A 16023-nucleotide genomic window follows, 5' to 3' on the forward strand; every position below is an offset into this window, starting at 1 on the left:
ACAAAACACTCGTTCGACCTATACTTGAGTATTGCTAATCAGTGTGGGATCCGTACCAGATCGGTCTGACGGAGGAGATAGAGAAGATCCAAAGAAGAGTGGCGCGTTTCGTCACAGGGTTATTTGGTAACCGTGATAGCGTTACGGAGATGTTTAATAAACTCAAGTGGCAGACTCTGCAAGAGAGGCGCTGTGCATCGCGGTGTAGCTTGCTCGCCAGGTTTCAAGAGGGTGCGTTTCTGGATGAGGTATCGAATATATTGCTTCCCCCTACTTATACCTCCCGAGGAGATCACGAATGTAAAATTAGAGAGATTAGAGCGCGCACGGAGGCTTTCAGACAGTCGTTCTTCCCGCGAACCATACGCGACTGGAACAGGAAAGGGAGGTAATGATAGTGGCACGTAAAGTGCCCTCCGCCACACACCGTTGGGTGGCTTGCGGAGTATCAATGTAGATGTAGATGTAGATGAACCGCATATAAGCCACCTACGTGCAATTTCTCTTGTTTTCCTTGCGATTTAACTACAAAGAAACATACGTCCTGAGACAGGTACTAGGTTTCTATGGTTCTTAGAAAAGTTTTTATCGGTAAGTTTCACATGTCTCTTATAGTCTGGTCTGCGAGAAATCATTGAGCGTCAATTTACACATTTAAATGTACATAGTGGCATTGTCATATGTGTATTAAATTCAAGCCTTCTGATTTGGGCCAGTTATAATGACTCGTTAATTTTCGAAACACCAAAATGTAAGTCTGTGTAAGGTCGCCATGGGTAAGCAATCTAGTCGGCAGATTAAATAGACTTCGATATGTTAATGCAAGAAATAATTTCATATGTTGTTTTCTTTTTCCAATCTTTTCATCTGACATCGATTTCTATGGATTGTTGAAGTATAGTGCAGTTACATAATGCCGCAAACTATTATTGCGCACTTTATTCTACTTCTATTTTATTTAGAATCGTGTGAATTAATTCAGTTCTGCTACGTCGTTCGTAGCCTATTTACAAATATATGACCGAACTTTTAGACTTCTTTGGGATTATCTTTCCTTTAAGATCATTCTTGCACTTGACGAAACGTATGCATGAGCAGGACTGGGATAGCGTGGCATAGCAAATGCCGTTAGCGTGCCCAAGAAAGGCCATTTAGCGACTGAGGACTCGCATACAAACAACGAGATATATTCGAAGAGACGATCTAGTTCATTAATCCGTCTAGCCAGCAGTACGCCAGCACACAGATTCAGGTAAGTCACACTGCTGGAACATCGCAAAACCTTTAAATATATCGAATTGCCACAGAATACAAATGACTTTTTAGCGGCGAAGTTTAGTACCACACATGAACTAAGCTGAAGTGATGAAAACTATCTTTTCATCATGTCACAACACTGAGCAGTTGTATTCCATACTATTCCCGATACTACATTCATCCTAACAAGTATGAGGACAACTCAATTGGTTTCGTAACTGTTTTCACCGGTGCGCTTGTTGTCGTTTGTGTTACCTGCGTTGGGATTACCTGACCGACAGAGTACTGCTTGCGAAACATAAAGCCTGCGAAAGATCATGAGCCCGTCCACAGTTTTAGGTGACACAAATCGTTTTTTTCACCACTAATTATAACCAGAGATAATCGTTACCTCATGTTCACAGCACGAACGGATGCACACACTATTGAAACTGGTCCTACGTTAATACTTAAGTTGTGTGTGCAACTCGAATTGCGACACTTATGTAATTTAAGAGAAAACAACCAGACCATGAGCAACAAGTAAACAGTCATCAAAAGAAATAACGAATGTTTTATTATAAAGTCCGAAAACATCGAATTTATCAAGTTTAAACGTGAAGTGTGTAGGCAAACAAAGATCCCGAAATACGAGAATGCTAAGCTGTAGCTGGGAAAATTAAAAACAGAATATCAAAACCAAGACTTTCAAACGTTAGACGATCACAAAAATGCCACCATCACAGCAGCAGTCAAACCGGCACCATTACAAAATAAAAAAAAAAAAAAAAAGGAAATGAAGTAAGAAAAACAGACATGTTAGAACGATCAATGCGATAATGCTCTACAAGTAAGACAGCAGGCAGGAGAAAAGTGGAATGCAAATAAAAGTCAGGAAGACAGAAACAACCTCATAAAAAGAAGAAGAGAAACCACTAGAACTTTCAGTAGAGATAGAGAGAGCCCGTTATGCGAATGCTGTGGACAGGACATACATCCTAACGGAATATCTGAGATTGGCTCGGGAGGTGTACTGCAGATTGCTCAGAACAGTACATGGTGGTTCCGTGACTAGAAACACCCCCACTTAAGATGGGCGAAATTTTTCTCAGTATTTCGCCAATAATCATTCTGGATCCATTCTACGAGGTTAATAAGCAGAGTTTCCGGTTCCCAGATGTCAAATCTGGTGTTAGGCGGCAGTAGTGAGAGCTGCTTCGCATGTTTCTGAAATGTTCCGCATAGATTCTCTTTCTATAATCATTTTTCTAAAGTCAACACAGTGCTTTTTCGATTCATCAACAAAGCCCAACTCCGAGAAGGACTGATTTCAACCTTCTACTGGATTCAAGGGAGAGGAGCTGTTGCAAGCTGAAGCACTGAATAGTACCGCGACAACTGTTTCTATTACGTAATTCAAAGATTACCATAGGCAAAAATAGTAATACTTCGCTGATCCAGTGTCTATAAATACTGCCAAGGAAACATGAATATCAAACTTAGTTGTCATTTCAAGTCTGGAGTAACATTGACAAAAATATTGGCTCATCGAAATTAGTATTCTCTTTCGCTTTCTGTTATTTTTCAGAGATCAAGGCCGTGTGCTGGACCAGGATTCTAATCTATAGACAAAGAGTGCTCTTCCGATTCAGTAACAATCTCGGGGCCGACTGCATCTTCTGGGACGACTGAATGTTTCAGCCTGCCACTGGAAGCAAGGGTGTGGAGCCAGTGACAAGCTAATGCACTGAATTGGTCCCTGACTGTAGTTTCGATTACTCAATTGAAAGGTCACTGTAGGCAGAAACAGCAATACTGCACTATCCAGTGATTGTAAACGCTGCCAAGGAAACACGAATTTCACACTTGCTTACGATTTCAATTCTTGTGTAATGGAGACAAAAATAACAGACCACCTATAATAGCATTCTACAGTAATTATTGTTCTTTCGCACATCAGTCCTAAGTTTAGTTTCATGCAGTTCTCCAGGCCTGTCACTTGACAGTTACCGTCTTCATTTCAGCGTGAGTGCTGCATCTTGCATCATCAACCACCTGCTTTATAACAGCTATATCTACACCTGCCCCTGCCATAGTTGCCTCCATGATCGTTGCTAGTTCGCGACATTCATGTCGTTATATGTGTCCAAACGTCCATCTTCTCGATTCATTACGTTCTTTAAACGATGCGACACGCTCCAGAGGTTACCACAACTTGTTATTGGATACTGTCGGGATCCTTCTCTCTGTTGAACGCAACATCTTGCTTTTATCGATGTTTAAAGAGAACTGGCATTCAGAACATCAAGTTGAATAACTTGTTCTGTATTTCCCTGGCACCTTTCAGCGACGGTGCTTTTCTGGAGGTAAAACTAATGTTAGTGAACCATTTGAAGTTGCTTCTGATCTTATATGACAAATCATTTACACGTTTTTGTTGAGGTATTCAGTCAGAAGCTTGGCTTGATGCAGCGCTACACTCTGCTCCAGAATACAAGCTGATCTTCCCCGAGGTCAGCTTCTATCAGGTTTTCCACTCTTCTGTAAATGATTTGTGTTAGTATTTTGCAACAATTACATACAATGCAGTAGAGACAGCACTTTGGATTCCAAAATGTGAAGAAATGTTGATTTTCTGGTGTGTTGTATGTATTATCCCTCTCGTGAAAAATCGAAGTTTTACATGTTCTCCCCCTGGTGTGTTATCCACCACTTTGAAAACCCTGCTGTGAAATAGCACTTTTCTTAGTTTTTTCCACTTTCACTGAAACTGTTAATGCAAGAGTTTGCACTAAAATAAATTATTAAGGAGAATCCACCGACTTAGCTAACTTTTTGCGATTTCTTGACTTTTTGCAGGTTTCTACTGCGTCTTAACTTAGTAGCTGTTCCGAATTTATATTATGTACGAAACTTGCATGAAGTTTAACGCTCTTTAAAATTGATAACTTCAAATTTTTGCCTTAAATGCACTGAAAGCGAGTCACCGAAGAAAACCTGAAAAAAGTGCCATTCTTTAGCGGTTTTTTCAAGATGGTGGATAACGCATAAGGAGGAAGATATAAAACGTAGATTTTTCACAAGAGGGACAGTACATACAGCATACCTAAAATCAAAAGTATTCCATATTTCGCAGATGTAACTTTACTAGGCTATTATTAAACTGATAGTTCGGCAATATTAACACCTGTCAGCACCTGATTTTTTTGGAATTGGAATTATTACAGTTTTCTTGAAGTCTGAGGGTATTTCACCTGTCTCATAGTTTTGTTACGGCTGCTCTCCCCAGCTATTCCGATGCAATAGCATACGGTTACGGAACGTGATATACCATGAAAACCTTGAAGAGTATTTCTTTGCCTGTGTGATATGTTGATTAAAATTCCATTGTTGCGCGATATTATCTGCAGTATAGAGAAAAGCCATTTCCACGTATAAAGAAAGGTGTGAGTAGGTCTATCGGCTATTGCGTGAGGATAACGGTAGTGGAACTTTTCAGATGGAGATCGATACACATCACGCCTAGATGACATACACGAGCAGATTATTGCCATCTTTCCGACTTTGGGAAAGATTGAGTCATTGCCTTGTGAGACCATGGATCATATCGCACAGACAGTTAGCTGTAGTACAAGTGTTGCAGAACGAGTCGTGACAACATGGACACACGACAACAGTACAGGGAGGTGAGTAGGCATAAGTCCTTCCACAAGGACTACTAGAAGATCACTGGATTGTTCGACAGGCTCTCAAGAGTAGACTTATGGCAACAGCTGAAATCCGGGCAGATTTTGCTGGCCAGAGTGTCACCATGAGCTGTCGGACAGATGGGTTGAAATCTTGAGTTGCCATGTGTCGTTTCCCGGTGACATCATATCACAAATACGAAAGACGTAGATGACGTAGAGCCAGAGTCGACTGGGACACTGAGTGGTAACCTGTGGTGTTCAGCGAGTCTCGCTTCTGGCTGTGGCGGCCAGATCGAGGCCAGTGTGTCTACAGACGACCTGCTGAAAGGTCACAGGAAGCAGCGACTCTCCAGACTTATACCCTCCAAGTCCTAGAATCATTGTGTTGGAAGCTAATGGTCTTGACAAGAGGACTAATTTGGTAGTTGTTGAAGGGTGGATGAATGCTCATCTGTGTGTGGAAAGGATGCCAAACCCTGTTGTCATATCCTTCGTGATCAGAATACCAAATGGCATATTCCAGCAGAACAATGCTAGATCACACAATGGACCGCACACCACAAATGTCTGAGGAATGTAAGAATCGTTTGTCGGCTATCTTGGTCTCCTGATTTTTCGGATGTCGTCCTTGCACTTTTCAATTCATTGTCAAATAATATTAAATGTACAAGAAATAATATATCTTTACCAGATAATACCTGCGGCTGTGCACGCATATCAATAGTTTTGTTATGGTGAGTGACTGTGAGTAAGTAAGGTATTGCGTAGGCAATAACGTCAGCTCTCCTCAGGAGACTGCCTGAAGTAGCTGTACGTTATTCAACGTGTGCTTTATGCAACAAATTTTATAATTTCTTAACATGGCTTATCTTTAATGAAGCAAAAAAATATGTTCCATTCCCTACTTCACCCTCTTAGGAGACGATTTTCTTTTATTTTCTAATGTAGCCTATGTTCTTCCTCGGGGTTCAAGCTATCTCCATACCAAACTTCATCGAAATCGGTTCAGCGGTTTAGTATTGGAAACGTCTCGTACAGAACTACTTTCGCATTTTGTCAGCATGGATAAAACTTTAAATTGCAATATCTTTCTTTTCCTTATCAGATTTTGATGAAGTAAAGCTTATGTCTTACCCCAAGCCACTCTCAAGTTACCTGTGAAAAACCCATAAAAATATGTCTAGTAGTTTTGGAGACTAGCGTGTTCGAAGAGACAGACTGAGATACGCCACCATTTTACTATTTTGTTGTTAGTAATGATTTAAATCTAATGTAAAAAGTACCTGCTTGAACCCCATTTTAAGCAACGAAATAATTGTTTTGTAGTAGGAAACAGAAGCTTTTGTCTGAAACTGTCATGTAACACATACTTTTACTTTACTTTTACTTTACACGTGGCTAAGGCCTTATCGACCATACGCCTGCTCTACGAGCCTCTTCCAATTATTTCTATCCAGGGAAATTGTTGTCCAATCAGAGTTGATGCCCATCCTAGCTGCATCTTCCCGGATATTCTCCATCCACCTAATTCGAGGTCTTCCTCTTCTTCTCTTTCCTTCTAATTTCTTAGTGGATGCTATTTTGGGTAGTCTGTTCTCCGGCATCCTTGCTACATGACCAGCCCAGTTCAGTCTTCTCTTCTTTAACATTTCCACAATGGTACTATGTTTGTACAGCTCCCGTAGTTCTTCATTTTTCCTTATCCTCCACTCCATGACATTTTCATCGAAGATTGGTCCAAATATTTTTCTTAGTATTTTTCTTTCAAATATCAACAGTTTTTCTTCATCTTTTTTCCTGACTGTAATAGCTTCACATCCATATAATGCTACTGGTACAATAGTTGACTGATAAAAACGGATTTTGAATTCAGTACTAAGTGATCTCATCCTTAAAATTTTGATACAGCTGTAAAAAGTTCTATTAGCTGCTGCTAGACGGGCGTCTAATTCTATTTCTGCTCTATTGTCTCTGCTAAAAAGACTCCCTAAGTACTTGAAGTGGTCAACTGCCTTGAAAGTGAGACCATTTACGGTCAGTGGTGTATTCTTTTGGAGTTTTTTACTTATGACTAGATATTCTGTCTTTTCTTCATTCACATGAAGTCCCGCTTTCTCAGCTATTTTGTAATAATTTTGCATCACCCTGATTAATACAGCTTTTGAAGTGCTTATTAGGGCTACATCATCTGCATAAGCAAGTCTAGTAATGTTCTGTCCCTGCAGTTGGATCCCTTGTGGATTAGTTTTGGTGAATTCTCTATCAATCTTCTCTAAGATAATATTAAATAGAATAGGTGAGATGGCATCCCCTTGTCTCAGTCCAGTGTACACCTTAAAATTTTCAGTCTCTCCTGCAGGTGTCTTAACTTTGCATATGATTTCTTCCAAACACATTTTAACTAATTTGATTAATTTTAATGGTATTTCAAATTCTTTCATGGTATTTAAGAGTGTCTGTCGGTGTATGCTATCATAGGCCTTCTTGAAGTCTATAAATAGAATATGGATATCGACATTAAATTCCCATGCCTTCTCATTTATTTGTCTCAATGTGAATAAGTGATCCAAAGTGGATCTGTTAGTGCGGAAACCACATTGGTAGTCCCCAATCAGTTCTTCGGTTATGGGAATCAGTCTGTGTAGTATACACATCGACAAAATTTTATACGTGACATCGAGTAGGGCAATTCCTCTGTAGTTATCACAGACAAGGGGATCATTCTTCTTAAAGATGGGGCATATAATTGCAGTTTTCCAATCGGCCGGTATGTTTTCTGTCTCCCAAATTGTTTCAATTAAGGAATGTAGTTCTATTTCCAATTGTGGTCCTCCATTTTTTAAAAGCTCAGCATATACCTGGTCTTCCCCACAGGCCTTGTTGTTCTTTAATTTCTTTATTGTTTGTCTTATTTCATTTACTGATGGTGTGGTGACTTGTATATCAACTGTATCTGGTTCTTCAAATGTAAAGTAATATTGTGGATCATTGCAGTTGAGCAGCTGTGTAAAGTATGTCTTCCATGTTTCTTGTATGTCATTCTTGTTTGTAAGTATTTTCCCATTATGGTCCTTTATAAACTGTTCCCTTTTAGTGAATTTTCCCAAGGACTTTTTTATATTCTGGTACATCTGTCTTGCTCTGTGATGCTTGAAATCATCCTCCGCTTCTCTTACCATGTTGTTGTAGTGTTTTCTCTTCTCTTGTCTTAGAGTTCGTTGTGTTTCCTTGCGGATTTTATAGTATCTCTCCTTTAGTGTAATATTGTCCATGTCTTGTAACCATGCCTTCCTCGCATTTTGCCTCTCCAGTACTCTTTCTTGGCACTTTATATTAAACCAGATTTTGTTAGTTCGTTTTCTTTTACCTATAGTTTTGGAAGCTACATCTTGAATACTGCTTCTGAGGTGTCTCCATCTACTTTCCACGTCTTGCTGGTCACTATGTGTCAGTCTAGATTCCGATAGGTTAATTTCCATTTCTTTCCTAAAGTTTTCTTTTATTTTTTCTTCTGCCAGATTTTCTACATCGTACCTTTTAATTTCAACCCTATTTGTACTTTGTTTCTTTTTTAGCTTTATTTTCATTTGAGCTATGATTAACATATGATCTGTCTCACAATCTGCTCCCCTAAAAGTTCTAACGTCTTTAATACTGTTTTGAAATCGTCTTTGGATGGCGACATGGTCAATCTGGTTCACTACTTTTCCATCTGGTGATATCCATGTCCCTAAATGAATGCGTTTGTGTTGGAATTTTGTGCTGCTTAATGTGAGACCATTTGCCATTGCAAAGTTTATGAGTCGCACACCATTCTCTGAACTTTCATCACGTAAGCTGTAATTCCCAATGGTTGGTTTGTAGATTTCTTCTTTTCCTACTTTGGCATTAAAGTCTCCTAACACTATTGTTACGTTACGTTGTTACGTTATGTAATTGCAAATTCCTGTTAACTGTACGTGACAATATGTATTTTGATCTAAGGTGGCAAAGAAAAAATACTGTGCTCTACGACACTATTTGTAATGGTCAGCTCTAAAAATATGTTATGTTGTGTATCTGTATGTTACCGTTCTGGACTGTTCCTTTTTTGACATGTGATACAAAGTGCAAGACACTTTCATTGCCGTTATCAGGCTATAGACTTCTGTGCTATAGAGTTTTCATTCAGTACAGTATTATCACCTATTTCTAAAAATCATGATCTGCGATTCTACTAAAAAACATATTACACGTTGCGGAGTGCGACGGGAACTATTGCGTCTTTCGTTTGTGTGGTGCCACACTTCCCACGTTTTGTTGGCGTGGCTGCGGTTTCTGCGCTCTTTTGCAGCCAAGACAGATGCGAAGCTTTAGAGAACAGCATCGAAATGGATTCCCCAACATTTTCTCCTCGATTCCTCGTACCTACCCTTACCGCGTTGCAGAAATGGACCAGTCCCACACTGTGTCGTGCGGAGGTCAACGCCGTGTCCCTGGACACCCCTTTCCTTCCTCATGAGCACTATATGAGGTGTTTCAAAAAGTACTTCACAACTTAAGAAATTCGCATAAATTTATTGAAACAAGATATAGAGCTAGGTTTAGTGTTATCAAGTTTTTTGACCTTCGACTAAATATGCATGTGGTTTCCGTTGGTTATCCTTCACACATCCCATCGGAAGTCAATTTCTTCCCAATCTCGCTGTAGCATTGCAGGTGTAACTTGCTCAGTGGCTGCGTAAATTCTTGCTCTAAGTTCAGGTAGAGAATCCGGGGCACAGAAGGTACAAACACGGTATCCTTTATGAACCCCATAAAAAAATCAAGTGGTGACAGGTCTGGCGAACGGGGCGGCGATGCAATTTTCGCATCACGGCCTGTCCATTGACCTGGGAAGCGGTCACTGAGAAAATTCCGTACATCAGCCAGTTAGTGGGGTGGTGCACCATCTTGCATGAAGTAAACATTTCGTTCTTGGTCATCCTCATCGATCTGTGGTATCAAAAATTGTTGTAACGTATCCAGGTACACTATCACGTTGATGATTCTCTCACGGAGCACCCCGTTTCTGCAAAACAATTATGCCACTCATAAAATGTAGGCCTACTAGAAGGATCTTTAGCGTACTTGGTACGGAAATTACGCTGAACTGTTGTCGCCGACTTCGATCATTCAAAACAAAACAAACAGCTAGCACGCTCAGGTCCAGTGAAGGGTACCATCTTAAACGCAATTGCCACTAGCGCTGCTTAGGGTGCTATTCGGCTCTATCAAATCAAGCGAAACAAAACTTGATGTATTTCTCTTCAAACCGACACTATAATTACCTCTGTAGGTACTATGAATTAATTTATATGAATTTTCAAAGTTGTAAAGTACTTTTTGAAACACCCTGTACAATCAAAACTATAGTACACTCGGCCAGCATCTTCCACGATCCCAGAAACATACCTTAGAGCAGATATTACATTCTGTTCATGCACATACAAAACCTGAGGCGGCTTTCTCAAGGTATATTCAGTTTCAGACGGTAGAGCCGCTGAAATAGTCTCTGAAGAATATGGACATGTTATTATGTAGATGTGTCCATCTATTATTTGGTAAAGAAAATATTATTTTCTGTGATACAGGTGAGGCAGAAAACTGAGATTTCAAGATCGACAACATGTCTTTTCCCAGAAGTTGATGCCTTCTCTGTTTCAACGGGACTATACAGCGCAATATTGAGCAGTACAGTTACATATTCTGCAGTTCAGTTAGCATAGCTGTATAGAAAAATGTGAAACTGGGGACACGAGAAACATCTTGGTCCATTCCGACGCTGTTACGTCACTTCTACAGGCCAGGCTGAGTGAAGTTTAGGCCTTCGCCCACGCGCATGTAGTCTAGTGCTGAGCATTGGTTATATTTATCACGAAAGCTTAAAACATCCATCTTCGTAAACACATTCATTCAGCTTAAATTAATCCAGTCAGAATAGCAAAGAAAGAAAGTCTGAAAATCATACAAAGCACTTATAAAATGAAGTTTAAGAACCAAACGATTTCTTGTAGATATCAAAGGTGTAAAAGTGGTTTTTTCCCTAAGTTTATATCCTGCTCCACCGCCTTTGAAGAAATTAAATTCTATGCTTGTTATTATCGTTGATATGCATCATGATTTTCGCTCCTACTCAGAAACTTATTTTTAGAGTTTTAAATTTTTGCGTAAGATAAAATTATTGCCGTAAAGTAAAAATATTTTAATGAAAATTTTCTAGTCTTAAGAAATATTTCTTAACTTGTTGGAAGCACTAGATTTACTCATTTGAGTTCCAGAAGATTAACTAAAAAAGTGACCTCCACAATAATCTTGATAACATTGGTACCAAGCACTCTCTGCTACGGCACATTCATGCGAAGCACCCCCTCCCACCTAACACTGGTAGGAAGCATCCTCTTCCAGCAACATTTCACTGAGCACCATACGCCACCCAACATCGGTGGAACATTTCGTGTGTACTAGTCCGATGTTGTTAGCTTTTAAATATCAAAGCAATTTACCTGCAGAAATGTATTGGGTGTATTACCATTTTTTGAAGTGAATCGTTGGCAGACTTAAGGATTAAATGATGAGAAAGGAGAGGAGAAAACGGCAAAAAAGCACTTTACAGAATATAGCGTGAGAAGAAGGTATTTTTGGAGAGAGAAACGAGGGGGTATACGGGAATATGGGAGACAAAAAAGGAAAAGAAAGAGTCTGAGTGTTAAAAATGCCAGATTACAAGTCCACAGATCTTGGGTTCGGTCCTGGTCAAACCTAAGATTTTTGTCTGCCACTTACCGCTTCTTTCATCTTTGGCTGTGTTTGTTGCTATGGAAAATGCCGCGGTTTGGAATTCACTTTAAACTGTAGGCCGGTCCGTAGGTCGGAGGCAGGCAAACACATGCACTCTCCAACAGGACCATGTCTCGTAAAACACTGTGATGTCCAAAACAATCTTCGGATTGATAACGATCATTGATGAAAAACTTTTTATTGTGTATACAGGGTGATTCTTATGAACGTTTAAAAACCTCTTAAGCGACAAAGATAAGCTGAGACAAGACGCATGGGGCCGCAGATGTTGGGAAATACCCCAAAAGTGGATGACAAATGTTGAACATGTGACGTCAGCAGATGGCGTACCTCTCGCACGTGCGTGGCTCCATGTGTCTCATATTAATTTATTTTTCTCCAAGTCATCTGCGTCGCTTTGGGGGTTTTCTAAACGTTAATGAGAAACACCCCATATAATGACATCGGTGCGTGGTTCTTATACGTTTTTTAATTTACCAAACCGATGTCGAGCACTTGTTCGTCGTCGGCGGTATTATATTTCACTTTTAAGTGTTCATAGAATCCTTTCATATCTTCTATTTGATTATAAATGCGGAAAATTTTGCTTTCAAACATCTCTGACGTATTTTGTTGTCAGTCTCTTGAGATACTATTAGTTGTAGACCTCCGGTAAAGTTCTTGCAGCGCGACACATCATCAGATTCAGCTAATCAGTCGTACCGAAATAGGCAATTTCTAGAATCATGCTCCAGATTTACAACTGCACACGTTATACAGTAGGAGTTAGCGCAGCAACAAGTGTTATCCGCCGTGGATTTGTCAGTAACTGATATACAGAAGATGTGTAGGGCGTACCTCCCTTCGCGACTATCCAGAGTGATTCTACACTCATGCTCATAAATTAAGGATAATGCTGATACATGGTGAAACAACGCTCTAGTGGGTGGTTTGCGAGTTTCAATCACCTCGGCGTATGACCATGCCGTGCATCTGACCTGCGGTCGTCGCACGGTGGCGCTGGCAGCAGTCCACATACCCAGAGGTGTGTAGGTGCATGTCAGAGTACGGTGCAGCGAGTAAGTGTGCAGACGTTTTTAGACGTGTTAATGGTGACTGTGTGTTGAAAATGGCTCAAAGAACACATACTGATGACGTTATGAGGGCTAGAATACTAGGGCGACTGGAGGCTGGTAAAACCCAGCAGGTCGTAGCACAGGCCCTCCATGTGCCACAAAGTGTGATCTCAAAATTATGGCAACGATTCCAGCAGACAGTAAACGTGTCCAGGCGCTACAGTACGGGACGTACACAGTGCACAACACCAAAAGAAGACCGATATCTCACCATTAGTGCAGGGCGGGGTGGTCACTGTTACATTTACTTGCTGATATTTTCATAGTGGCGCTCAACAGTTGGCGGCACTTGCACGTAATGACATTCACGAATGTGTACCTAAGGTTTCCATTGGGAAAAGACTTCTGTTGCAGCTAAGACACTGTAAGAGTTAAGGTACGTAATTGTAGCCAGAGGGTCTGAAAGGGTTAAGCCACTTCTGTGCCCACAGCTTTCTCTCAACTTTTTTACTGGTTAGCCTTGTTACCTCTGATACAGCCAGGGGAAACCCCTCTTTTCCGTTTCTGTGTAAAATCAAGCGGCATCTCGTAAAACGTAAACAACGAACATAAGATGGTCGAGTCACAACAATGGGTGCTGCGGAGCTGCCATCGCTGAGTGCAGTCGGTCGGGACGTAGGCAAGCTGGCACGAAATTGGTCAGGCGATCGACCAGCCGATAGCTTCGTGTGTGTGTGTTGGGGCCTCCAATAAGGACGTTCTGCATCAGCAGGTGGCGCCTTACCTGGCGGGTATCCCGGAGGGCGCCTCAGCTGCCCCCAGAGCCACACGGCCAGGGCGACCGCGGCGAGCAGCAGAGGCAGCACCAGAGAAAGCATGTCGTCTCTTCCCATTGCTGGCGGCTGGCCCGACGAGCACTGAACTGACGCCGCGTCCGGTGACGGACAGACCGTCCGCGCAGAGCGGGGGGGGGGGGGGGGGGCGGCAGGGAGGGGAGCTCAGCTCACCCAGCCCCGCTGCTGCGCGGCTCGCTGACGCACTCTTCGCCGCTCGCGAAGACAGATGGCTCGTTCCCTTATCTTGCCCGTATCTGTCAGCTCCAGACCAATGCCTAGTTTGCATGTCACTCTGACCGCTTCCAATACAGGTAGAGAACTTCCATTTACGCACTTCCTGCCTCTACATCTACATTCGTACTCCACAAGTACAAGATACAAGCGTATTTCAAACAAGTTGTTATGTTGTCTTGTGCCCGAAGACTGGTTTGCTGCAGCTCGCCAGCCTAGTGTATCGTGCGCAAACCTCCTCATTTCCACAAAGATTCTGCAACGTACATCATGTTGAATCTGCTTACTGTTTTCAAACCTTGCTCTCCGCCTACAACCCCCCCCCCCCCCTCTCACCCCTCCCCCACCATTCCCTTTTACTGCCAAACTGAGGATTCCTTGATGCCTCAGAAAGTGTCCTATTAACCATTCTTTCTTTTAGTCATACATGCACGTCTACATCTTTTGGTCTGTTCCATCTCCCTCAAAACTGTTCAAGACATTTCATCGGCCTTCCTAAAGATCTTTTGCTTCTTGTTTATACTGTATGGCTTTAGTGATTCTTCCAGCTGGAGTACTGTCTTCCCGTCTTAACTGATATTCTTTTATTATATCAATTATGTTTTGCATATTCAATTCGGCTCAGATTTCATAATTTCTCCTTCTATTCATCAAAGTGTATCCAGCCACGTGTCCAAGGAAATTAATTTCATATGCTTCTATTCTCTTTTCATCTCTCTCTTCTTAAGAGTCCAGTTATCGCATCAACTGAGCAGTGCTGGTATAGCCAGAACCTTATAGAACTTCAGAAGAGTATCTCTGTGAACTTCCTTTCCTAATATTCTGTGGAAAATTCTATATAAATAGTTAAACAGGTCTAACATATTTATATCTCGTTGATCGCCCTATACATAATACTGCACCATAAATATTTCGATGTATTAACTTTCTCTGTGACCTGCTTAACAATTTCAATATTAACTCGCACGGGCAGGTGTCCTTAAAGTGCCACTGATTTTGTCTTTTTGATGGAGACTTTCATTTTGTATTCTCTGCCTATTTTAATTAGATCAAAGACTGTTTCTTGTAAGACGTTTGCATTTTGCCTATTAATTACTTGGACGTCAGCAGAAAGTAGAGTACTGATATCCACATCGTTAAATTTAAAAAGAGTGGGTGAGAACGGACACCCTTGTCTAACTCCTTGGTTTATTTCAATCAGATTATGTCTACTGCCTGCTTTTATTATTTGTATTTTGTTATTCACGTATGGAACCTCTACAGCTCACATGAGATGGACTCTCTCTGTTTCTTAAAATTTCCAACATATTGTTTCAATTTACTTTATCAAATGCCTTTTCGTAGTCAATGAAGGCAAGAAAATTTGGTGAATTGAATTCACGTGTTTTTCTATTAGTTATGTCATGGTGAAGATACAGCCCAAACATGCTCTACCTTTTCGAAAACCACGTTGGGCATATTATAGAGTAGTTTCAACGACTCGCGATTGTTGCTTTCTTAAAATTCTAGCTTATAATTTATAACATGAATTCAGAAAGCTAATACCTCTGCAGTTCTGACATTCATATCTGTTTCCTTTCTTACAGACTGGGTATACCTGGGCTACATATTCCACTTTTCAGGTATATAACCACTTCGGCAGCAAATATTCATAAAATCGAATGTTGTTTTTCCAATATTTGGTATCTATTTTATCAGCTCTGTATTGAATTTTACACACCTTGGAGTCTTGCTATTCTTACTAGACGTTACTGCATCCTGTAGCTCCTCCAACGTTATTAACTCTACTTTCCTATTTGGTTCAGACTCAGACGGAACCACCTGTGTATCTTGCACACCCATCCAGAGTGATTTATAGTATTGTAGCCAATTAGGTTCAGATACCCTGTTCATTTGCAGATTGTCCTTATCTTCCTTGTTTAAATGTTTCATTATCGTGTATGCTTTGTCTTGTTTTCCTTCGACATCATGTTCAATATCCGTAATACATTTTCCCCAATGATTGTTTTTATATTGTTCGACTTTCCTTTTGAGTAGAGCTGGTTTCGTTTTATAATCAAGTCTCAGGTCTTGATCGTCTAGGGAATTCATGCTCCTTGTTTTCAATTAGTTACGTATTTCATCATCCCAGTATAGCAGGTCCCTTTTGAAAAAAAA

General features: G+C 40.8%; 1 protein-coding gene across 1 annotated transcript in view; it reads right to left on the bottom strand.

The window, feature by feature from the left end:
* The window catches only part of LOC126481120 (methyl farnesoate epoxidase-like), a 189820-nt gene extending 176112 nt beyond the window's left edge, over positions 1-13708 (bottom strand). Inside the window, exon 1 of the mRNA XM_050104654.1 lies at positions 13584-13708. Coding sequence (XP_049960611.1) covers positions 13584-13692 — 109 coding nt within the window. The 5' untranslated portion in view covers positions 13693-13708. The remainder of the gene's footprint in view (positions 1-13583) is intronic.
* Positions 13709-16023: the final 2315 nt, after the last annotated feature.

This window comes from Schistocerca serialis, chromosome 5 (genome assembly GCF_023864345.2).
Source record: "Schistocerca serialis cubense isolate TAMUIC-IGC-003099 chromosome 5, iqSchSeri2.2, whole genome shotgun sequence".
NCBI classification, from domain to species: Eukaryota; Metazoa; Arthropoda; class Insecta; order Orthoptera; family Acrididae; genus Schistocerca; species Schistocerca serialis.